The 26,367-nt window shown below is 29.7% G+C and overlaps 1 protein-coding gene across 1 annotated transcript; it reads left to right on the forward strand.

Moving 5' to 3' along the window:
* Positions 1-18,246: 18,246 nt before the first annotated feature.
* Positions 18,247-22,257, forward strand: LOC132950907 (pre-rRNA 2'-O-ribose RNA methyltransferase FTSJ3). The gene is given in 13 exon segments (XM_061022523.1): positions 18,247-18,454; positions 18,543-18,842; positions 18,913-19,220; positions 19,298-19,444; positions 19,909-20,157; positions 20,234-20,520; positions 20,586-20,659; positions 20,726-20,760; positions 20,762-20,878; positions 20,963-21,266; positions 21,330-21,532; positions 21,610-21,797; positions 21,861-22,257. Coding segments are annotated over 13 exon segments (2,511 nt in total). The 5' UTR covers positions 18,247-18,387; the 3' UTR covers positions 22,093-22,257.
* The last annotated feature ends 4,110 nt before the right edge of the window (positions 22,258-26,367 follow it).

Raw genomic sequence — 26,367 nt, forward strand, 5'->3', positions numbered from 1 at the left:
TTTTCTGGTTTTTTGAATCGCGCACTAAAATGTATAGGTACTTATATACTGAGAGTGTATTCAGTATTCAGTAAATAAAGTTTACACGACCTTTACGTGCAATTTGTGTTAAATTCACATGTTATAAACGAAGAAGACAGCTCTGTGTCAAATAAATTTCGAGACTGCAGCGCTCAAACGAGATAGTACAATAATTAATAATATAATAATTAATAATATAATAAAAATATGGGCGTGTGCAGCCATACTTCATATACGTCATACGTCTAGACACGAGTCAACTTTGAGAGGATTTCCGGATAACACATTTAACAGCATAATATTATATATTATTATCTCTGATGTCCTGCAAACATTGACTACGAAATTTTCGGTAAATAACGATATTATAATATGGTCTTTTCGACTTATTTTTCGAATCGCGCACTCACTAAAATGTAGGTACTCATGCCGAGTGTACACTGCAGTGGCTATATTATCGCCTGTGTGAAAATTGGAAATTGACAGCACCGTGAAGAATACACGCTTTAAAGTGAAACGCGTAGACATTAGATCGCACAAAACCGTACGCCTCTGTTCAGTCTGTATAAAGTACTTTTAACGTCTGTTAAATTATAGGTAGGTACTTTCTCGGTTTTCTTTAATTATTCGAGACGTATATAGCCGCCGCGCCGCGAGAGAGAAAGACCCGCCGAATTATTTCGTATTTCATTTCGGTCGAATCATTCCGATAATTATGCATAATATTATTTTAAATCGTCCAAGTGTAAAAAAAATAATAAACCTCCCAGAGTTCAACATTGTTTTTTTTTTCAACAGCGATTATATTTCCTGCGGGCCACCCTGCGAGTTGTCACTGTGGGATCGACGTTATTTTATTATTATTATTTTTTTTTTTTTGTAAACAAATTTAATAAACAAAAACATTTTTTTGATATGACCTTAAATAAATCGTCTATACTATATTATTATTATGTACACAATACGAACTCGAACGATAAATATTTTTTCGATTCACTCATTTCTTTTTTACATATATAAATACAAAAAAAATGTACGTCTTGTTACATTTAAAATATGTTTATGAATAGTATTTTTTCCATGAGTATGTATAAAATATGTATTAGATTATAATATTATCATTATACTTATATACCACTTCAGTTTGGTGGAGTAAAACGTTTCTGCTCGGTATACACTGCACTCACGCGAACGATAAATATATTTATACAATTATAATAATTATTATTATGTTATCCTTATAGAGACTGCAGTGTATAATAATAATAATATATAATATATTGTATTGCCGAATGACTCGTTTTGGCCAAGTAAACATAATACGCATTAAACATTTAAACAGTTCACAAATATTTAATTAAATGAATCAACATTAGAATCCTCATATTGTATTCTTATAAGCTTTTGTTATTGTAATAGTATAATTTAATTTGTAACCTAAATCTTTAAACTTATAAGGATATTGTTTTTCACGAGAAAGCTTTCGTCCGTCGCACGCACTTATATATACGTGTTTCTCTTTCACGCGTCAATCGATGAGAGCGCACAACCGTTAAAATGTGTTGTACACGAATTGGTATTTTTTCAGTAATTACTTGTTTCTTATTCTAGCACCTCACTTACGCACAGAGAACCACGTGTGTATAATATTATATATTTATATATATAATTATATATATATATTTTAGATTATATTCGAAGCTTAAAATTATTACCTATACTATAATATATACTATATCGAGTATAATCCCTTATTATTATAATTATATATACATACATATAACCTCTAAAACTCGACAATCCAATTTAAAACAATTGTGATAGGTATTAGGTTTATATACTTGAAATTTACTCTATGGTATAATGACGCAATCAAACATTTTTTTAAATTCGGTATATATTCGTCACGTAACAATATATCCATGACTGCGGTGACTATACTACCAATTTTCCAACTTAACGTAATGTATTTTCATTAGAATTAGTAAAATGAGTTCGTATTTATGTGTACGTTGTACGTGCAGTACTTATTATATATATATATTGTCGTATAACAGTAATAATATACAATATGCATTATACACTTTAAAAACAAAAACGAAATGACGTGACTGTCAGTAATCAAGTTAGTCTGACGAGCCTTGGAAAACAGAATTTGACTGCCGAGTCAGAGTAATAATAACATTTTCCGTAAGAGCTTATTCTTTATTTCTTTTTATCGAGAAAAACACCCGGTGGTTATACTATTATACATTTTCGCTGTTTTTAACTTTTTGCTATTGAATTTCAAACGTACCACGTACATAATATTATAAGTGGTTGAATATTTATTTAAAAATACCGTATTTTTCTGTTTACATTGAAAAACAACGAGATATACCAGTGGGTAATTTAGTGAAAGAGACACTATGGTTATCGTGTCACTATTCTATTACAATGTCATTAGTTGATTAAAAGCTACAATAGACGATAAAAAAAATTTTTTTAAAAAAAACAATAGTAATAATTAAAAGTAAAACATGTCGACTTTGTATCACTCACATAATATAATATTATAATTATATACTTTTGTTTAATTACAATTATAAAAATGTAATATATTGTACATTATATATGACGAATGTTGATAACAATATAATAGCAAACGTGGCCTGATTCGTATGGTAAATATTTATCTTTGTATTATAAATCTAGGTGTACACCACTACAACTATTATATTATATTTTATGCTTTACAGCGTTGAACACTTGAAATGGTTCACTGCACATCTCTGACTTCATCACAGTATAAAACGTGATGTCGTGACCACTTTTCATTTTTATTTTCCAAAGTATAATTAATCGTTCGGCGTGGAACAAATAACAATAAACGAATGTGATTAGACAGAATAAAATAATAACTAGCAAGAAAGTGAATACTATAGTTTAGTATATGTCCTACAATATGCATCATCACATGTATTTATAATAATAGTGTTTTCGAGAAAATTTAATTTCGTAATTTTACTGTTCGACTATAGTGTTGAAAGCGCTCGCCCAATCGTAGGAAATATTAATCGATTTAACGAACGACGAGAGCCTATATTTGACTACACTGTACCTGATAGTTCAGCGACACTATTTTTCCAATATTAATGTCTCTTCCTTGTCTTAATTTTTGTACGTATACATAAATCGTGTGCATGGTATACTATGGGAATTGTAAACTCTGACGAGTGACACACGTATTTTTTTATTTGTTAACATGTTAGGCCCAAAATCCAATTAATGTGTTGTACTTTGTATTATATTATATTTATATACACAATTGTAGTTGTCACTATAATAATAATATATTATGCAGTTTGACGGTAAAACGAGAAATCCTAAACGAATATAATGTGGTTAGTAATTATGCGTAGGTATTTACTTCTTTGACCGTGTTGTAAGTGACAATTATTAGTATACCTATATATACGCTCTAACTAATATAATGAATGTAATGTGAGCATTATTATAATAAGTATTATTATTTTTATGTAAAAAGACATTAAACCGTGTCATCATCGAGACATTTTCGCGAAAAATCGACCGCTTAATAGCGTGAAAGTGTCTGACATATATATGTACAATATATTATACCATCATCGTCAAACTATTACAGACATTTTGATTCGGTTACGTCATTTTTAGTGCACTTGCAGGCTTATTTTTTCAATCACAATCGTTATATTACATTGGTATAGTATTGTGGAATATACACAAATAAACAATAATATGTGTATATAATGCATAGGTATATACAAGGTGATTCACCAAGCATGCTCACCCCCATTTTTCATATTATTTATATATATTCATATTATTTACATATTATATAACCTAACCTACAGTTTGAGATTAAAATATTAAAAAACGAAATTCAATGCGGCCTGTAGAATATTACCCTAAGATGAGTTTAAAAAAATTATCAAATTTGGTTGATTCTACAGAACAAGATCATTGTTCCTGTAGAGCGTATTTTAGTGAACAAAATTACATCAGCACCGGGCGCCTTAAAGGAAAAAATGGTGGTGATCGTGCTTGGTGAATCACCCTGTATATAATTACAATGAACAGTTTAATATTATGTTCCTGGTATAGTAGGTCCTTATATGTATGTATATGTACTTATTTGAATAATATTCTATTATAATATTATATATATTGCTGCTTTTATATTATTCCCATCTTGATAAAATTATGTAATATAAAAAAATAATAATATTTACCGACCAACTTATATTATACCTACCCGTACTTATACGCTGCTGTACAATATTATTATGTGTTTCTGTTATACTTATCTTTAGGTTGCAGTCATAATACTTATTTTACTATAAACCTCGTATTATGAGACCTACGTGATATCATGTATAATGTATATTATAGCCTTTAAGCTAATAAATAATATAATGATTATAAAAAAAAAAAATGTTAAATATATTCATTGTGTGACAATAATAATTGACAACGGTCAACGATATTAGGTGTCATGTGTAAAATATTTAAAATTTTAAACGCAAGTACTTAGGTATTATAGATATTATTACATAAATTACTATCGAACTATATATAGCTGCAGGTTTCATATTATATCGTCGTATATTATAATATTAATAGTTATACCTACTCAACAATCGCAAAAATGTCACAATATGATACACCGAAAAGTTTGAAATTTACGAATTTTTACCATACAAGCAAACGGTTCTCCTTCCATCTTCGCTTTGGATGTACGCACGTCTTCAGTAACTCACCTCACCTCACCTTATTGGTACGCATGGGACGAACGATTCTTTTTTCTAATACCACTCATAATATATTATAATAATTGTTGTAATATTGTACATTAAGGCTTGTAATCAGAGATAGACGAGAATGAGTATAACAACTGAGTATCATCTGTTGGACAAACACGAAAATCAATACATAATACCTAAATAATATGTACCAATACTATATATAATATGTACTATATAGCTTCGATGACGCCGCAGACAATACGTACAATGTATACATAATATATACGGTTTATAGTTTATTGTATATATGTATTTATGTGTGTGTATATTATATTGTGTACTGCGAAAAATAAAACTTGTAATGTTATATTCTGTGGACAAGATAATATATAACGTGAATAGTGTATAATAAATAATAATATAGGTTAGTACCTCATCTTATACCTCCGTGTACAGCTATTATATAGACGCATCGCGGACGATAACAAAACAATTATTGAAGCATAAAAAATGATTATAATAATATTCTTGTTGAACTCCTTAAAAATATGTAACATTTTTATATAAAATAAAATCGAAATAATGAGCATCGAAATTGAAAAATGATGAATTATTTAGGTACAAAAAAAAATCGCTATACTGAAAATAATAATTTTCTAATGGAAATTTAAAATCTGCAGTAGGTTGGTTACTATTATTATTTTTATTTTTAATACATTCGTATAGGTACCTAAAAGTTGTTGTGAACTTGTGACAAAATAACCAAAATTAGTTTTGTTTAAAAAACATTATGTTATATACGTTTTTCAATTTTTAACTTTTCCCTTATACTTATATGTATATTGTATACTCTAAGCAGAAACTTTCAAGAAAATGAAATGTTTAACTTTTTAAATTACCGACTTTATACAATTTGTAATGAAAAAAAAAATGTTTATTGGTTAAATTAAACTAAAATGGGTAGGTGTAGTAAAAATAAAAATTGCCCTTCGAAAAATGAATGAAATTATGAAACTAAATAGAGTATAACATAGTATAATATGTGGTCAGTGTTATCACTTATGAGTTTATGATATAACTCTGTTATACTTTGTTAATAAATGCGGTGCACACGAATTGCGTACCAAGTCAGGTAAACGAACCTTTTTGAACGAATTGCGTCCCGGACGCAATTCATGTTACTTTTTGCCTTAAGGTATTTTTTAGTGGTTTCCAAATTTATTAAAATTTTTTAACAATTTAAATATTTATCACAAATATTATTATTATATGAAAACTAAAAAATATATGCAAACCGATACAACAATATTGATAAGAAGTAGTCTTGAAAAACGACGAGTACCAAGAAAACCAATAAGGGAAAAAATACAATTTATAGAAAATAAAATAAATCAATTAAATAATAATGAAATCACGATTAAAGATTATGTTAACATATTACCCAATAAATATAAATACAGACAAAATTAAATCAATACTTTTGATATTAACCTATGACTTATAAATCTAATAATTTTTTTAAAAATATGTGAATATGACAATTTATTATATACGATATTATGTTTTCACAGACATATCTTTATTATTTCAATGTCATTTTAAGAACCACTCAACTGTAGATAAAAAGGTAACACGAATTGCGTCCGGGACGCAATTCGTTCAAAAAGGTTCGTTTACCTGTTTTGGTACGCAATTCGTGTGCGCCCTAAATGTGGAAGGTATGATAAATCATTCGCAACCAAAAAATAATCCCTGTGAGTGGAACTCAGTTATAACACTTAAACCCTCAATTTCTTCACAGGTTATCGCAATTTAGTTAAATTTACTCCTACGGGGAAAGTACTGAGAAATTTTAAATTGATCTTTTGAAAGTACTATCCACTATCCAACCTAAACTATTATAAACCATCTCCTATGATGATCACCTAAGCCTAGATGAAATAGTTATTTCATTAAAGTATTAAACTGGTATATTTATTATTTTTGGAGTTCACACAAAAAGATAATACCAAATCATAATTATAAAACCTACAATTTATCATCGCCGAAATGTTGACGTAATTCAAACTTAAACACATTTAATACAAACAATGTTTTAATTATTATACTTATAATAACAACAAATATTTTAAAGCGTTTTAATTTTTTACTACATTTTCTTATTTTTTAAGCTTAAAAATCTAATTCTTATTCATCTGATTTAGGAACAAAATCACAGTCGAATTGATAAGTTATTATATTATTTTAGGACTATGTAGATTTATAATTTAGTGTTTGGACCTTGAGCATTTCAATGACACTTTCCTTCTCTCTCTCTCTCTCTCTCTCTTCGTCTATCTTCTATACATTTGAATAAATTATTATTTTAATGAATACAGCTATACAGATAAATGTATTTATCTAAATTCTAGAAAATAAGTATTTACACTGTATTTATTGTTAACTATTAAGGCCGTCGAACACGATATAGTAAGGACGTGGGCGAATGGGTCTCGTTTATTGTGTTTTACTTTTTTCACTCTGTCTGTGAAAATTATCGTCGATGAAAGTGAACCATGAATAGTTTTCCGTTTCGTGCCCGATGTTCCATTAAAATATTAACAATCGTCTCGGGAATTCGCGCGAAGACAATATTATATACATACCTAATATGTCCTACATAAGGCAACATCGTTGCAGTAGTATAGACATGGCATTTTGTTCATGAGCGTGACCCCGTGCAGGTATACACACTCACACACAAACATTAATATATTATATTATTATTTATTATTATTATTATTATTATTATTATTATATATAGGTATCGCAATAATTAGGAAAACGGAAAATCACGACAAGGTCGAAAGGGTATACCTATATAAAACACATTGGACATAATAATATGCATTATACATAGATATTGAGATATTATACATATGTGTATGACCTAGACCTATTTAACGTCGCGGTCCCTACGCCGAATACTTTTTAAGGATGTCGGACAGAAAATATGTATACAACATAATATTTTGCCAAGTTAACTGTTAATGTTACACGCGCTCCCTTATTATATTAGTCGCGATTATTCGTTAATACATAAGATCGTGTAAAATCCATACTCGTCACTGCAGTTACCGAGGTCGTTTTTCGACATGAGCCATTAAAATTGTGATTTTTCATCCCCCGCCCATGCAGGCCAGACGACGGTTTAACTGTTACTGTGTTATGTGCATAGGTAGTTAAGTTTTCCTCAAATTTCAAATGATCTAATGTATCTGTTATCTGTTTATATATATAATGAGTTTGTAGGTATAGCCGATACGAATATAATGTGTTGAACTAATTTTGTTGTTTACGTCTTTCGACCTGTAGGTACTATAATACATGTGAGATGTACTTAATATACACGTTCTTATATATAAACATATATATTTTAATTTAAAAGACCCTCGGCAGCATAAGCCACATTGTGTGTACAAAGGGTTTTAATATACTTATGAATTTACATTTCAACATTTCAACTATACAGTATATATTACATATGTTGTGTACTTTTCACATAAAGGTTTTTCAGACTTTGGATTAGAGTTTGGCAGCAATGATGAATTTTATGGTGTTAGAGGTTGACTGAGGATTATTTACACAATACTATACCTACGTATTTCAGCCATTAATTCGGGAAAATTGAAGCTGGTTCTTGTGTCAAAATATTTCTGCATTCAATAAGTATGTAAATAAATATATTGTATTCAATAAATATGTACATAAAATATAAAATAAATAAAAAAATGTATATAAAATATATTCAAATATTAATACCTAAACATCTAGCTCTACATGCGAAGACAAATGCAACTTCTGTGAATAAATGACTTTTATACGCAAGTGTTTTCAAGGTCAGAAGTTTACGGACTTGCGGTGTTGAAAAATGACTTCTGGCGCTTAAATTGAATCTATCCGTTTCGGTATGACTCCCGAGATATATGATAAATGTATTTATGTATAAAACGACCGCGTGACGCGCGGAGACATCTTGACGTCTCGTATAATTATTTAAAAAAATTACTATAAATAATGTCGTCGTCGACGACGTTCGAAATTATTGGAATAATACTGTGTTTTTAGAATAAACTATTGTTTCGAAATAATTATTTACGTATACCTAGTTTGTTATTTCGACGTCGGTTTTTTTGTACACGCGCCCAATAGACAACAGCTAGTTAGGCAGTTCAGGCGTGCTGCATACAGTACCTATTGTAACAGAGGTGTGAACTGAAAAGTACAATAATAATACAATAAGGTAATAACAATGATAATAGCGACGACGTGTCAATAATATTATAATGTTGTCATTATGAATGAACGGGCGTAATATTAAATTATAATATTGACAATAATTAATAACGATTCGAAAACTTGAACGAGAATAACCAACATGATGTTATTGTTATGACCGACGAGTATAATATTATAATATTATTACGAATTCCGTCCCGCCATCTGTACGCTAGCTCGACAAGATGGGTGTGGGTTTGGCTTTGGATGTGTTGTATTACAATAATAATTTGTAGTTCCGTTTTACGACGCCAGCGGAAAATAGAACACGATAACATCACTTTTTGCACCTCGTTTCAAGGGCAAATGTTTAGTTTTAGTCGTGTAAAACGCACGCGCCATTAAAGCGAAAAAATTGTTTATCGGCTTACTCGCACCAGACGCACGATATGATTATTTGACGACGGGGAGACGTAAAATAATAATCGCCCACGCTCATTGCGCGGGTGGCGGATAACAAGTGTCGTTCATTTGTCGGCAAATCGCGAATACTCACTGCAGGGCAAACTGGCTTTTGGTTTAAGCGGTTTTTTTTTTTTTTACAGAAAATATTATAAAAGCAATAGAGATACAAACGACGGCTGCGTATACGAACCGAGTTACGAGCCGATTAATCCTTTTATAGAACGAATTGGGTTGTTTTAAGGTACACACATGACGTACTAATCGAGTCTGTGAAATTCTAAATATATAATACGACATTTGTGGTAGTAAAAATGCTCCGATTTTCGACATCAGAATCTTTCTGAATCTTAATAATTTGTACTTTTGAAGGCTTGAAATTGAAAATTCCCAGTAATTTTAGAAAGCGTCGGGAAAAACAAAAAAAGGGTAATTTATTTTACGCAAAACCAATTTTTTAAAAAATCGATTTAATTTTTTGATCCAACTTATAATCTAATAACCCATAGACACTTGAAATTTTCACCAAATATTTATATTAGCATTTTCCGTACATGGTAACATTTACAAATTATCTTTTTGAGCTAATTATAGCCTACAATTGTTTTCAAATTATTCTTGATAATAGTAATAAAGTTTGTAAATATAATGCAAGGTTCCTTAAAAGTTTCAATAACGGAAGTTCGAAAATATTAAAGATACATGATAGGCACAATTATATGAATAATTTAAAATAAAATAAAATATAATTATAATTTAAATTTAAAATTTTGATAAATTTACGAAAATTTTCAAATTATTTGTCCGTTAAGTATAAAAGTTTTTTTCATAAGTAGCTAACATTAGAAATGTTTGTAAAAGATTCCCCACAAAAAAAAAGTTTACAAGAAAGTAACATTATTTTTTTTTCCATATAAGGAAGTATTTAATTCCTTAAAAGTGCTGCATGGGGTGATAAACCAGTCTAGTGCGCCCCCTCCCCCCCCCCAAAAAAAAAAAATCACTCTGGTTAAATACGCAACTGACGTGAATTTACCAATGCGCGGTGAATCCCGGTGACAGAAATAATACGTAATGGCATTCAAGTCTTTATTCTGATCAAAACAGTGATATTATACATGAGTATCTAAGGAGGGCGATATGGGAATCATATTCCCCCCCCCCCCCCCCCGGAGACCAAATTTTGTATACGATACAACATGTATTCAATAGTTTGAATATAATATGTGTAACTGAATGTCTGTTAAAAACGTATATCCCCCCCACCCTTGAAAAAATCCTAGATACGCTACTGTTATACACAGTTACTTATATTTATATTATATCATTATACACCTATAAATTGTAACGGAATACCTTTAATCTGGTTTGTCATTACATAAGCGAATGACGTCGATAACACAACAAATTGTATTTATGATGATATCATTGATATCTGTGCTTTTTCTGACGGAATCTCGCGCGTTTGTCGTCCGGCCTGCAACCTTGGAGAACGATAATAATTATTGTAATAGTTATTTTTTCGACGAATTTGCAGCAGTCTGTATTAATTTTGCATTTGCCGGCGACTATCCTTCTCTATACTGTTTGTATCGCTGTTGTACGTATAATATATTATTCAGTAATAAATGTACACGATTATATTTTTACTTACCTAATTAATTAATCGTTTCAACTTGCAAAATTTTACATAAATATACAATAAATACAAACAAACACAAGGAAATGTCTTCTATTATAGGTGTTTGTTTAGACTTCTAGGACCTAGGAAGATGTATTGTGCCAACTTATTGTAATGGAGGGTTCTTTCGGTTTTATTTAGGTTATTAGTTATTACTTATTGTATTGTGAAAGTTTTTATATTGGTTAATTATCCGTGTTGAAAGGTACAGAGCAATTCCGTGTCATTGTGCAGTTGTAACTTGTAGCAGTTGTTTATTTCGCATGGACCAGAAGACTTCGAGTGCCATTCTCAGGAATTTGATTTGGAGAGCTTACAATTTTTAATTTTCGTTTGGGAAGCGAACAGGATATTATACTGGTCATGCGCGTGATGCGTATTTTCATTATTGATGTAGTAGAGAACATATTTTTAACTCCAGGGAATGCTTAGGGGTATATGATTTTAATCCTTGTATATCCTTGATTGTTACAGTTACACGTTATATGCACTTTTAAACATGGTAAGTGAGCCGTACAGTATCTATATAGATTCTATATAAAATAGTAATAACAATAATAGTCTACAGCTGATAGCGATAAAGGTTTACCGATATATGATAATAATTTTGATAATACCTATATGACGTGAATCTTTCATCTCTCCCTATTTGTACTTATGTGTGTACAAAGTAAACCATAAGTTGTAAACGACTTAATAATATCCTCAGTAATAAATTGCATTATTATAATATTATACGGTCATATTTTTTTTCCTACTCGCGTGATTTCAAAATAATAAGTTGCCTGAAAGCAGTTGTCCCACAGAAAACATTTTGAGGGGGGCAAACTTATTATTTTAAATAGGTTCGTAAATTGTGATTAATTCCCCCCCCCCCCCCCAACAATTAGAGCTAAGTGCCACCTATGGTTAATATATGCTTGGGGTACCTGTTCCCGCAGTATTTGGTACCACGTGTATAAGTGTATTTGTTTCCATTTCGCACCGCCATACTATTTAATCAACGATAATTCAACCCCAAAAATGTAGAACGGCCGTGGCCACTTCGACCGTGGTATAAATTGTATATACGGTAGGGTTACTATAGAATTCAGTGTAAAGGCTCTACTACAGTCTAAAAGCTTTTACTATTTCCACGGCTGTGCGATAGGTAGTCGCTACTAAAAGAGTTTATAATCAATAGTATAGTAGATAATACTGTAAGTGTGTGTCACATGTGTACAATCGGCTTACGGCTTAATATGTAGAATCAGTATTCAGTATAATAATGTACTATCGCTTATCGGTTGACTAAGTGCTTCGAGAGTTCAAGACAATTCCTAGTGAGCTAGAAATTAAGTGTAAATTCTGTGCACTCTGGATCTTTAAGGCCTAAGTGCATGTTCCTAAATCCTGATGGGATCCTTCTATAACGATTAAAAACTAAAATCAGTGGACTCTAAAAGTTATCATCTAGCCTGTTAATATTTTGGATTTATTGTATTATTTTTGGAGTATTGTTATAAATTATAACCTTGTGAAGCTATGACATATGAGCTTAATAGTAAAACTTTCTGATTTTATGTGAAATATCAATTTTTATGGAATTTGTGGTAACCTGCAGCTGTATACCAGATGCATCATGCGGCACATTCAACAATATTGTTCACGCAATGATAGTTCCAGGTTCCTATATAGTCAAATATATTTATAATATACGTGCATCTATATAGGTACCGAATTAGTTGTAGATATCGCGATATAAATAGTGAATCTTATTGATTTACAATTAATGTTCAGTTAATATTGATTTTAAGCAGTGGCGTCCACGATAATATCATACAAGACAATTTTCTTCCTATTTTTCCGATTCAAGCACTGCAGAGCGGGGTTATATACTCGTATAAAGGTTTTTGGCGAATAATCATAATCCTGCACAGTGAAGTTTACATATTGATACACATATAGAGGTTAAGAAATATAATATTAACATAATACTAGTAATATTTTTTGTATGTATACGTTTTGTATATAGGTAGGAACAAGTGTACAACTACTGTAGGGTTTCGGTTATTTCACTCTTTAGTCTTTACTGTTATCGCTTTATAGAAAGGTTAAAAATGTTAAAAAAAACTATGATACAGAGTTCGTCTGTTCAGTTATTATTGTTGTTATTATTATGGTAGGTAGTTCTTGTCTTGACTGGTTGTTTGCACGGGAACGGAACGGATTTGTTATTACAAATAATAATATTCGCGGTGATATTCGCCGGGGGGGGGGGGGGGGGGTATCACCGCAATATATTATTTTAATTACCCTTTGGATTCCAGGAAAGGCACGGATCCAGAGCAAATATCTGGGGTAAGGCAATAACAAGGAATAACAATTTATTACAACACAAATACAATTATTATTACAATATAATATTATGTAATACCCTTTATTCTTAGTTTACATTTTTTTCCAATATTGGTATAATCTTAATGTAATAAATCCATTAATGATTATATATTAAATAACCAAACCCAAACGTCTTTTCATATTGTAGTTTTTTCCAAAACGGTAAATTATTTGGTCAATGTTTATGTAAATTTCCCTATAAAAATTGGAGAAATAATATATCTGGGGGTGGGGGGGGCTGATAACTAAATGACTAAATTAATAACTAAATAAATTTAAGAAAATAATAAATATATTCCCTATAACTAGTAACTTTTTAACTTTTTAACTTTTACAAGTGGGCAGTGGTCAATGTCTTGGCAGTTAGCATAGTAACTTGCACGGTTTCTCTAGTCTCTATTATAAAAAAAATCAAGTGTAAGAAACTGCAGCCAGCAGGTGGCTATAGGTACTCTCTAGCCTGTTGCATAAGAGGTTTCATCTATATTACACACAGAAAACTATTTCAAATAATACTGATATTAAAAGAATTATATTTATATACCTATAAATTATATTATGTACCACATATTTATAAATTATATTTTATCTAAATTTCTCTTTGATTGAACAAACAAAAGAACAAAGATGTATACAATATTATATAAACTATCCAAATTATTATTGGTAATGTTTTTTTTTTAATTCGTGGTAATATAATATATTTGGGGTTTCGGGGGCAAATCCCTTGCTGGTCAATTTATCACGTACTAAAATACAAAGTCTAGTCTCCCCCCCCCCCAAAAAAAAAAAAGGAATGCCATCAAATTTCCAGCTAAGGTAACTGCATAATATACCACATAAAACTGTAATGCCGAGGTACTAACAAGAGTATGTTATTATTATAACGCAACAGCGGCTGAGTTCAACGATAAAAATATTCGTTCGATTTTACACTCGCGGTGGCCTTGCATATTATATAGTCGTGTCGGGCCGTCGGGCAGTTAACCTACATAATATTTTATATTATACAGCAATATTTCTAACAGGAAACCGGCAACATTCGTCCGAGTTTAATTTATTATTTTAAGCCAGCCGCCGGGATTTATAATGTCGTGCGATCGTGCAGGGGTACCTATCTGCGCAGCGATTTTTTCAATCACTTCCGCACCGAATTCGACGACTTGCGTAAACAACCGCGACGTGTTGTTGAACTCTGTTGTGAACCGACGACGACCGTTTGTTTGGACGTCATTACCTATATTATAATTTATAATATATCGTATGCAATATTCTAATGTACCTACTCTGCACCCAACATTATAATATAAATTATGTATGTATTGTATCTTGTACGTACAATATTTAATAATCGTATAAACAATACTACATAATATTACAGACGATAATCGGAAAAACGCCAAACATAGATATACTGTAGGGTTTCAAATTTTGACCGGGCGGGGTAAAGGGACATGATATTTTGATTATGTTAACCCTTATTAACTGATTTCGTAGATATGAGTGACAAGTGTATAACACAACACACGTAAAAGTCGCATTATATAGATGGCATATAAACAATTATTGTACATTCGATCTTATTGCTAGACGCTACTACGGCACTACGCTAGTATAGTAGTATACAATATGATAATAACTTTCACTTTACATAATATATATAACAAAATAAACATTACAATTCTACTTAATTATTATATTAACAACAATAAAATTTACAAATCGATTAGAAGGTAAATTCATAATAATATTTTCTATCTTTACATTTGCTGCACGTGATGGTCGTTAATATTATGTTTTAAAGACGTAATTTATAAGAAAAAAATGTCTTATTATGTATCTATAAATCGCCGTGACACTTAGTTTTGCATTCGAATATTAAACCTAACTTTTTAAAATATCACCACATATATGTATGAAAGTCACGTAAACTGAAGTTCCATGGCGAAAGTTCCATCGCATTAAGATAAACAATATTGTTCGTATTCACTCGTTATAACGAGTTATAACTATAGTTATAGTTAATTATTTTTAACATTTATTTAATGTTTTGAAACAATTTGTTTTAGTAAAAATATTGATTATAGTGATTAACTGCAATTACGATGTTGTCTATAATGTCACCTAAACGTTTATGATGTGTTTTACTTCAACATTGCAAAGTTAATTTACGTTTATGATAAAAGTGTGCGTAAAATTATAACGTCTTTGACATATTGGTAGTACAAAATTTGTTTGTAATTCATTTTCAGTTTGTCATTGATGGCAGTTACTAGTCAGTTATATTATTAAAAAATAAAAACGAATTAAAAACGAATAAACACAAAATGGCCATAAAAACGGCTTCATCCTGATCGGTGCTTACTTTTATTATAAGTACCTATACTAATTTAAAAGTTGATGGAGTAAAACTTGCAGCAAAAGAATTAACCTACATTTATCAAATCTACAATTTCTCATTGTCATAGTTTTAATTGTATGAAAATTGTAATTCGTAAACAGTAAACTATTTAACAAAAAACAATTTATAGCAAAAAAACTAAAGTCGTAGGTAATCAGGTAATGGGTAATAGGTAGCTGTTTAATAATGCAGTGTCGGCATTATACCATGTATAAAATTCTACGTAGCAATTTTGGAGCAACAATTTTTTCTTTATATTTTACTTTTGTATTACAACAAAGAAGTTATGGCATTAAACCAATATTTTACTATATTGTTGCGGGTTGGTTTGTAACTTATATTTTTTATACTTTAAAAATAACAAGAATCTGGTCTGGAACATAATTCAAATTAAGACACTCGTTTAAAGCTGGGTATACGGTGTGGTGACCTTTGGTGACCCATGATGGTGTATGATGTTAACTACGCAAGTGTTTTGCGTAGTTTTGCGCAATTTTTTAATATATGAATATTCTATTATAAATAGATTAATGCATAACCTTACAAAAGATTAATGTCAGATTACAAATATTCCACCTTGCATATATAAGCAATAATTCACATACATCTAAATATATAATATTTTTAACTATGCATTTTTGAGATGTCTATAATATAGGTACTATATACTGGGTAAGTATATACAACAGTAAAGTCTATAAAAATACAGTATTTTTATATTAGGTTTTATAAATAAATAAATAGTAAATTGGGGATGACTGGTGGTTCAAATGACCAATATCCTATGGTCATGTTAAAATTAAAATACCTAATAATCGTATTTCTATGTATGTTGTGTAATTATAAATTATAAATATTTCCAGAGTTTTTAAAATAAATTGAAGCAAATAATATTTTGTTTTAATAATTTTGATATTTTTAAACTTAAGGGTGACTTATTTATATTTTTCAAATGTGTTTACATGCTAATAAAGCCTACCTTCGTGCCTCTATATATTATTTTATATTTTTCACATCAGAAATTTGAAACAGAAACTATTTATACAATATATACAATCTAAATCAATGGTCCTCAATCTAAGGGGGCGCGTATATCTTATATTACACATTCTTCGATCGTATATTCGTATAGTGGTGAGGGAGGGCGTGACCTTATACAATAGTACGAAAGGGGACATGGATCTCAAAAAGTTGAAAACCCTTAAGGCCTTGATCTAGATGATCGATGTTTGATTAATTTAATTTGAACAAATCCGTCAAGTATAGGTAACCACTCAACTTAAAAACAGTAGATTTTCAATGTATATTGTGTAGGTACCTCCTTAGCATTGAGTAAGACACTTTTTAATGGATATATTAAATTTTGATTCAATAATAAATCATTGTATGCGATTAAACAAGATTCTGAGCGACAACGGTCTAACTTTTTGGTTACAAGGTTACTAAACAATTATTTTAATAATAATATTCAAATTTTAATAAAATATATTGATGATGTGAAGCGATAAATGTATTGATTTTACGATGAAGTGGTATTCAAATGATAATAGAAGTAGTAGAAAGTATTGTAGAAAATTGGTTCCAGTTGATACTTTTAGGAGGTCAAAAACTCAAAACTACATACTTTTACCAACATACTTTTACTGTTTATAATAATAAAATAATAATTAATATCAATAAAAACATCAATGAAGAAGTTAAACATGGAGATTTGGACGTTATATTTTAAGCTATAGATAACTAATTAGTTATAACTTATAAAATATAAATTATATACTGCTGCAGGTAATAATAGTATAATACCAAAGGTCAAAACACCAAGTGGCCTACGAGATAACGTCCAGTTGAATTCGTCACCATCTATATGTGTAAATAAAATATAATTATGATAATAAATAAATAATAATATGTATAAATTAATACATAATATATTTATTAAATAATAAAAATAAATCTAAACACGAGACACGACAAATCATTATGGAGCATGGTTAATTATTTCACCTAATATAGTTTTTTTATAGTCAACCCCTATTTATTTATATATATATATTAATATCACCTGAATCCTTAAATCATTTAGTATCAACAAATTCAATTAATGTTGATTTACTTTTATTTTCATTATTCATATTTGACTACAACTGCACACTTGTAATTATTCAAATTTTCACGGAAACCCGCGAAATATCTATTTACAACAGCTTTGGTACTCGCGCACACACATTGGCCATGTATCACGTGTATACAAAAGTACATAACCTAACAAGATAACATATCACTATACTTCTTAGTTATTCAAAAACATTACTTATTCAAAATTTGAAATAAGTACAATGAGCATAATATAATTTTGATTATTATTAGTGACTTTGTCACATATTGTATTCAATTAATAGCATCCCGTGCCCGAGCACATCAAGATGGGTAAAAAGAGTAAAATCGGAAGACAGCGGAAAGATAAATTCTACCATTTAGCTAAGGAAACCGGTAAGTGATTACTTATTTTGTTTTATTACAAAGTTCAGTCGTGTTTGTAATATCGATTGTTTCTAAACTACGTGTGACATTTAAACAGGATTCAGATCTCGTGCTGCTTTTAAATTACTCCAGTTGAACAGAAAGTTCGAGTTCCTGCAGAAAGCCCGTGTTCTTATTGATCTTTGCGCCGCTCCAGGAGGATGGATGCAAGTGGCCAAACAAAATATGCCGGTGTCCAGCATCGTTGTCGGTGTCGATTTGTATCCGATAAAGCCCGTACCTGGTTGTATAAGTTTAACAGAAGATATTACAACTCCACAATGTCAGTCAGCTCTCAGCAAAGAGCTTCAAACATACAAAGCGGACGTTGTGCTGAATGACGGAGCTCCCAACGTTGGTCAGTATACATTTGGTCTTTTTTTAATATCCATTTTTGTTATAAAATATATTAAATTGTATCTGTGTAGGTCAAAATTGGATTTACGATGCTTATACTCAATCTTGTCTCACCTTAAGTGCGTTGAAGTTATGTTGTCATAATCTCAGGGAAGGAGGATGGTTTATTACTAAAGTTTTCCGCTCCAAAGATTACAATGCCCTTATGTGGGTTTTTAAACAACTTTTTAGAAAAGTACATGCTACCAAACCTCAAGCATCACGTAGCGAGTCTGCTGAAATATTTGTTGTTTGCCAATATTACTTGAAGCCATCTAAACTAGATATGCGTTTCTTTAATGCAAGCTATGTTTTCAAAGACTTGGAAGTCAATCCACGAGTAAATTATATATATTTTTTAAGTTAATAAGTACCTATTATATCATATTATATATTTATATGTGTATGCATTTTTAGGTGAAATTAGATTCTGAAAGCAAAACCCAAAAGAAGCCAAAAGCAGAAGGTTATCCTGATAACGCAACCATCCTATTTAAACAATTACCAGTTTCAACTTATATGCAATCTAAAAATCCAGCCATAGCATTACAAGATGCGTATGAAGTAAGTTTTTTAATAATTATTAATATACTCCTAGTATTGGAATTATAATTAGGTTACACTAAATATTTTTATTTGAGTTTTATATTTTGGTATCATAGGTAATATACCAACTTAAGTGTTAATGAATGTTGGCAGCCTCACGCTAAAATTTTGCTGTCTCGAACCGATGTAAAATGAAGATGCACTGGGATGTTTACACCTTATTATTAACATAGTTCATTATCCCAGTGCTGGATAATTTTACTCCGGTTTAGACCAATGAATTTATAGATAGTGTACTGGCCAAAATTGCATATATTTGCAAATTAAATTTTTTCTTTGTGTTTAGGCATACAGTAAAACTCACTTAAGACGCTTTCCCACATAAACTACTCTTTTGAACTGGTCCCTTAAAGAGCGTCTTAAGCAAGTTTTACTATAGTTATTATGACTTATAATTGTTTAATTTGTTTGTTCTCTATTAGATTGTTTTAGATGATCCAATTATAGCAAACCACCCTAGTACAACAGACGAAATAAAAGAATGTTGTAAAGATATTAAAGTTTTAGGCCGAAAAGATATAAGATCAATTATGAATTGGTGGAAGGTGTTCCAAGATAAAGAAGAAAATGTTGAAACTGGGGAAGCTGACGAAAACAAAGAAAATGATGTTGAGCTTTCAGAAGATGAAAGAGAATTGGATGATGTCGATAAGGAAATCAAAGAGTTACAGGTGTGTACATCTAACACATTTCATTGTTATATATTTTGAATTAATAGTTTAATATTGATCAATGACTGTTATATAGGACGAGGACAGGAGAGAATTAAAACGCAAGAAGAAGAAGACCAACAAAGAAAGAACAAAGCTGCATACTAAAATGAATTTAAAAATGGTACATAAAGATGATTTGGGACCAACTGAAGAACGTGAAACTGGTGTATTTCAACTGTCAAATATAAAAACAAAAAAAGCTTTAGACACTGTAATTGATCAAGAACCAGATGTAATTGAGTCTGAGGATTCTGATGTTGAGATTATGCCTAAAAAAGCAAAATATGATCCTAACAAAACATACCTTGACAAATCTGGAATGTAATAATGAAAAATTTTCATTTGTAACCTTTACTTTTATTTTATCATTTATTTTATTTGTGTAGGTTTTACCGTTCAGATGAAAGTGCATCAGAACAAGAATCATCAGATGAAGTTGATAGTGATACTGAAGGATTAGGTATGTTGGATGTTGTTTGTTTTTGTAAAAAAAATGCATTCATTTAAATTGTATTTGTTTTAACAGGTTTTACGGATAAAAATCTATCATCAAAAGCATTACCCAAAAAAAAAAGTAACTTTTGCTGATCCAAACGAAAACCATCCTCTGATAACTGATCTTGATTATCGAGACGTAAAGGACAAACGTACTTCTAAAGCTGAACTTTGGTTTGACAAAGTAAATAACTATACAATTATATATTTAATAGAGTTATGAAATGGTTGAAATTATGAATAGTTGAATAATCATAATTTTGTATAGGATGTGTTTAAAAATGTAGAAAGAGAAGAAGATGAAGATTACGAATTGGAAAAAATGGCTGCTGTAATTAAATCTAAAGGCGGCAAAATGTATAGAGAGAACTTAGATGATGACGATGATGATGATGATGATGATGAAAATGAAAAAGTTAGTTTAAAAATGTCCAATAAAAATATAAAAGATGATGCTGATGATGATGAAACTACAGACTCTGATACTGAATCTGAAATAAGTGAAGCTGAGGATCAAAGTGCTGCAATACCCATAAATGAATGGGATGATAAACCTGTACTAACAGCAGCAGGTGAAAGAAAAACAATATATTATTTATTTGGACTTCATACTTAAATGTAATCGTTATAAATAGGTAAAAAGAAGAAGAAGAGGAATGCTAGAATGTTGGATGATGACGGTCTTGCTTTGGGTACAATGATGGCTTCTTCAAAAAAAATGAAAAGAGACATTATTGATAGTGCCTGGAATAGGTTTGCGTTCAATGATGAAGATCTGCCAGATTGGTTTGTAGATGATGAAGCAAAACACATGCGTAAACACGTACCTGTACCTAAGGTATATTTAAAAACATTTTATTATCTATCAGTTTTTGTAAACATAATATTAATTTTATACTATTCATAATGATTTAGGAACTTGTGGAAGAATTTGGCAAACGACATGAAGATATAAATATAAGACCTATTAAAAAAGTTGGTGAGGCTAAGGCTAGAAAGAAGAAGCGTGCACTACGTCAAATGGAAAAGGCAAAGAAGAAGTTGGAAGGTGTTGTAGAAAATTCTGATGTTACAGAAGCCGAAAAAGCTCGACAAGTCAGACAGTAAGTGTTAAATGTGATTTTTTTCAGTGATACAATTTGTTTAAATAAACATTCTTCTTTCAGGATTTATAAAAAATTGAAACAGCCTAAACAAGAAATCAAATATGTTGTATCCAAAAAACACACAGCTGCCAAAAGAGCGAAACGTCCAGCTGGCGTGAAAGGACCTTACAAAGTAGTGGATCCAAGAATGAAAAAAGATATGCGTGCTAAAATGCGTATGGACAAAAAGAAATCAAATAAAAAAGGTGCTAGAGCTAAGCCATTGGTCAAAACACGACGAGGTCACAAATAAAATGTGTATTAAAAAAAAAAAAATACTTATTATATTACAATTATTTCCTCCGTGACTATTATTGTTGTATTTGTTCTAATTAGATTAACTTTTCCATATGTTCACAAATATGTTTACGTTTTCATTCCTAATCACTACTACCAAAATTATAAATTTTTATTATTAGTTTTTTAATTAAGTAATTGAGTATATAATGCTATAAAAATTACTAGATCCCGGTTTGTGATGTAATTTTCAACTTATAAAAAAGGCAGACATTCTTAATATTATGTCGTTATTAGTAAAATCCATGCAATAATGTGTGGATTACTTTGTATTATACTTAAATTACTGGTGTTTTGTTCATAGGGGAATATGAATTAAGAAAACAAAATTCAAGAAAATTAAATATTTAAATAATATGCACTTATATAATTCCCCAAAACATTGCTAACTTCTTATTTAAACACAAAATGTTAATTAAATAACTTTTATAATATATATTATAATAAAAACTGAATGTTTCCTATACAATAATTATATGAACAACAAAGGCAGTTAATTTATTAGTTATATGCAAAGCTGGGCAGTAACTAGTTAAAAAGTAAAGTTAATAGTTACTTTTTTTGATAACTTTTAACTTAACTAGTTAAAAAAAATAGAATGTAGAAAATAACTTAGTTCGTAACGTAAGTTATTTCTTATTATAAATAATTGTAACTTAACTTTGTTATTTTGTTAAAATTAAAGTTATTTACAAACATTTTCTTATTATGATTTATGAACTGTATATTATTTGCATTTATATTTCTGTGAACCGCCAAGATTAATTAAGTAATTTTGTCATTTTGAACACTACTATTAGTTTTAATAGTTTGATTACTACTTTTAATAAACTGATGAGATTAGGACTGTAAAAATATTTTTGAAGTAACATTTTAATATTTTATACTTTAATGTGAACTGTAAATATTTTCTTTTTTATATCAATGTTTTAAACATTTTCCTTCAAATTCAAAAAAGAAACATTTTGATTAGTCAGATTAGACAACATTTAAAACTGAAATAATTATTAATTTCACAAGTTTGCTTTATAGCAGAACTAGCAGCAGTAGATTAATTTATATTTTTTTAGTAGAATAATATGATTAAATAGGTACTATATTAAAATATATTCTATTCTATATTTCTATTGTATTTTAATGGAAACAAATAGAAAAAAATCATATTTCAAGATTCAACTACTATTTAATTGTTTTTAATAAATAAATACTAATATTTAAATTATACTGCAAATATATAATTTTGATCTGTTTGTAAGGTACAGCTATAACAATAATTTAAAAAAGTTGAATAATTTATAAAATAATATAGTCTGTGCATTTCTTATTAATTTGTTTTACTTTATACCAAAAGTCCAAAACTAGTTATTTTCCTACGATGAGATAAAAAAAACGTTAAAGAGTAAGTTAAAGGTATTTAAGAAAATGTAACTTAACTTAGTTACTCAAATTCAGTAACTTTTTAAAACTAGCTTAGCTTAGTTATTTTTTATTTTAGGATAACTTAACTTTAACTAGTTAAAAAAATTGGTTAACTTGCCCAGCTTTGGTTATATGTAATAAATAAAAGTTATACAAAGTTAATTAAAAAACTCCAAAGCTTGTTAATACTTTGTTATTATTTATGTTCAGATGACATAATGATGATAATAATTCATAATATATTAAAAATAAGATATAACTGAGTCTAGCAATATGTTGGCAGTAAAAAAATTGTGCAATACCTGTAGGTCTAATTTGGAGTGGAGGGCTTCATCGGTACCATCATCATTTATGATTTATTGGTTTTTATTTTATGTTAATTTAAAATATATAATATGTACATTAAAAGTTATTATTGATGAAGTAAAGATTATCGTTGATAATAATATAATATAATCCATGATCATAAGACTAACTGCAAAAATATGGAGCTTCAAAAGAATTTTTAGTTTTTTCACTGAAATTGGGTGTGTGGTGATAAAATAGTAATAAATAGGTAGTCCTGAAGCTGTTTAATTTTATTTTAATTAAAATGGGCCCTTTTGAACATGCAATATTACACATTTGAGATAACAGAAGTCATTACAAAATAGTCATTAATAATAAATAATATACAAATACATTAACTTTTAAGTTATAATATAGAACTTACACATAACTAGATTAATAGGTAAATAATTGTTAAAGGCAGGATATGCATTGTTGGCAAACGACATAATTAGACGTCTTAAAGGCTCATTAGCCATATAGATGGCAAAGTCTAAAGAAAAAATAAAGTACCTATATAACATATTAAGTAGATGCCTACCTAGTTATGTATATAAAACAAATTGAAAATAGTGCTTGTCGCTTGATGACCCAGTAATAAAAAAGTGACGTATTATGGTCTAATTAATTACTAATTAGGTACCTATAGGTTATAGTGTTATATACACCTAATAATCGTATAAATACATTTATTGATCACTTTCAATTAAATGATTTCTTTTTTTAAATGAATGTAACAGTTGTACCTAGTATCTCTTGTGGTGTGATGAAGATATATTTCCGAAATTTTCAATGAACTGATCAATATAAGGTAGGCTATATACGCCGCTGGTACCAGCTAGCTTTAACCTCGTAGAATTATTTTTAAAATTTTTCGATGCTCAAATTCCTTACCCATGGTCAATGTTAAGGTTAGAACATTGCATACTATAATATAATACAATGTACCTACTAAAACTAAATAATATATATATAATATATACATTTTTAATTGAATAAATTATTATTTTAGTTCATTCTGATTTATTTAAAATATTTACTTGCCACGTATACAAATTTCTCGTATTCTCGTGTGACCAATGTATTTACTATTTACCCATGCAAAACCAACAAAATATTGAACCAACGCCAGTGCTGTAAAGAAATAGCCTAACTATAACGCCGTGTTGTGCTCATGATTTTCAGAATTTCAGTATTTCACTAATAAATTCGTAAAAAACGCGGAAAATCGTAAATAATTTTGCTGTCGCGTTATCTAAACTGACTAAACTACTCCGTTTTCCAAACAAATTTCCCGACGCTTCGACCGGCATCGCTAACTAAACTTTCGGTGCAGGCTTGACAAAAACTGATTTAATTTTAGATTTTATTTCAGTAGAAAATACACCACACACAATTGCAGACTATATTTAGCGACTAGCGTAGGTGGTTATGTTTGATACCTAGGTACTTACTTCTTATTATATAATCTAATCAAATAATGATGATCACTCTTTATATTTTACAAATTATTAAGTCTATTGCCGATTGGTCGAATTTAATTCATATTAAAATACAATAATACATACATGCCACAAGTCAGATCTAATAACATTACATTATTACGTACATAATTATTACCAGCATGGTGATTGAACAAGGCAAGAATGCTGGAAGAGAGCACAACGCAGTAACGCTTTTAAGGGGTTCTATTTAGGAAATTCTGATTCAGTACCGGATCTAAGGGGGGGGGGGGGGGGGCGATCCGGAGCCCATGACCCGGGCGCTGATCATAGAAGGGACCAAATTTCAAATTTTAAACTCATAAGGCTATAGCATAGGGGCGCTAATATTATGTTGTGCCCCGGGTTACATAATTTGTAGATCAGGTACTGTTCTGATTCAATATATTCTTAAAAAAATTTTAATTAAAGAATTTATCAATTGTTTCAATACAACATATATAATATGATATTATTATGTTAGGTTAGGACTTAAGCAATAGCGCAAGTCCCCTGTACCCCAAGTGGGGACACTTTCCTGCCCCTCCGAATGATTTTGTGTTAAGTAGTACTTAGATATGTCGTTTTTTTATGGTGGTTTGTGCTAATATATATAGTGCTATTATATTGTGATTTGTGCGATTCACTCTTAAAGCGGTAGACGTGTTTGGAATGTAGATGATTAATGATGAGTGGCGGTTGGAGGCCAGATGGTAATTTTCTAGGTATGCCACCAGGAAAATAAAATATGATTTACACCACTAGAATGGAATAAATAGTGCACTAAATAGTACTACAATACAACAGTACTACAACAGTACTATAATATGTCATTAAATATAGTATAAATGTATAATATAGGAATATATATATCAATATTATGGATAGTTATTGGAAGTCAGGGAGCCGAATTCGGTACTATTTAAGATCTACAATTCAGAATGAAAGCGATTTGTTCAATTATTATATTAATATGTATTAGGTACCTACTACAATACAATTTA

Source organism: Metopolophium dirhodum, chromosome 8 (assembly GCF_019925205.1).
Source record: "Metopolophium dirhodum isolate CAU chromosome 8, ASM1992520v1, whole genome shotgun sequence".
NCBI lineage: Eukaryota > Metazoa > Arthropoda > Insecta > Hemiptera > Aphididae > Metopolophium > Metopolophium dirhodum.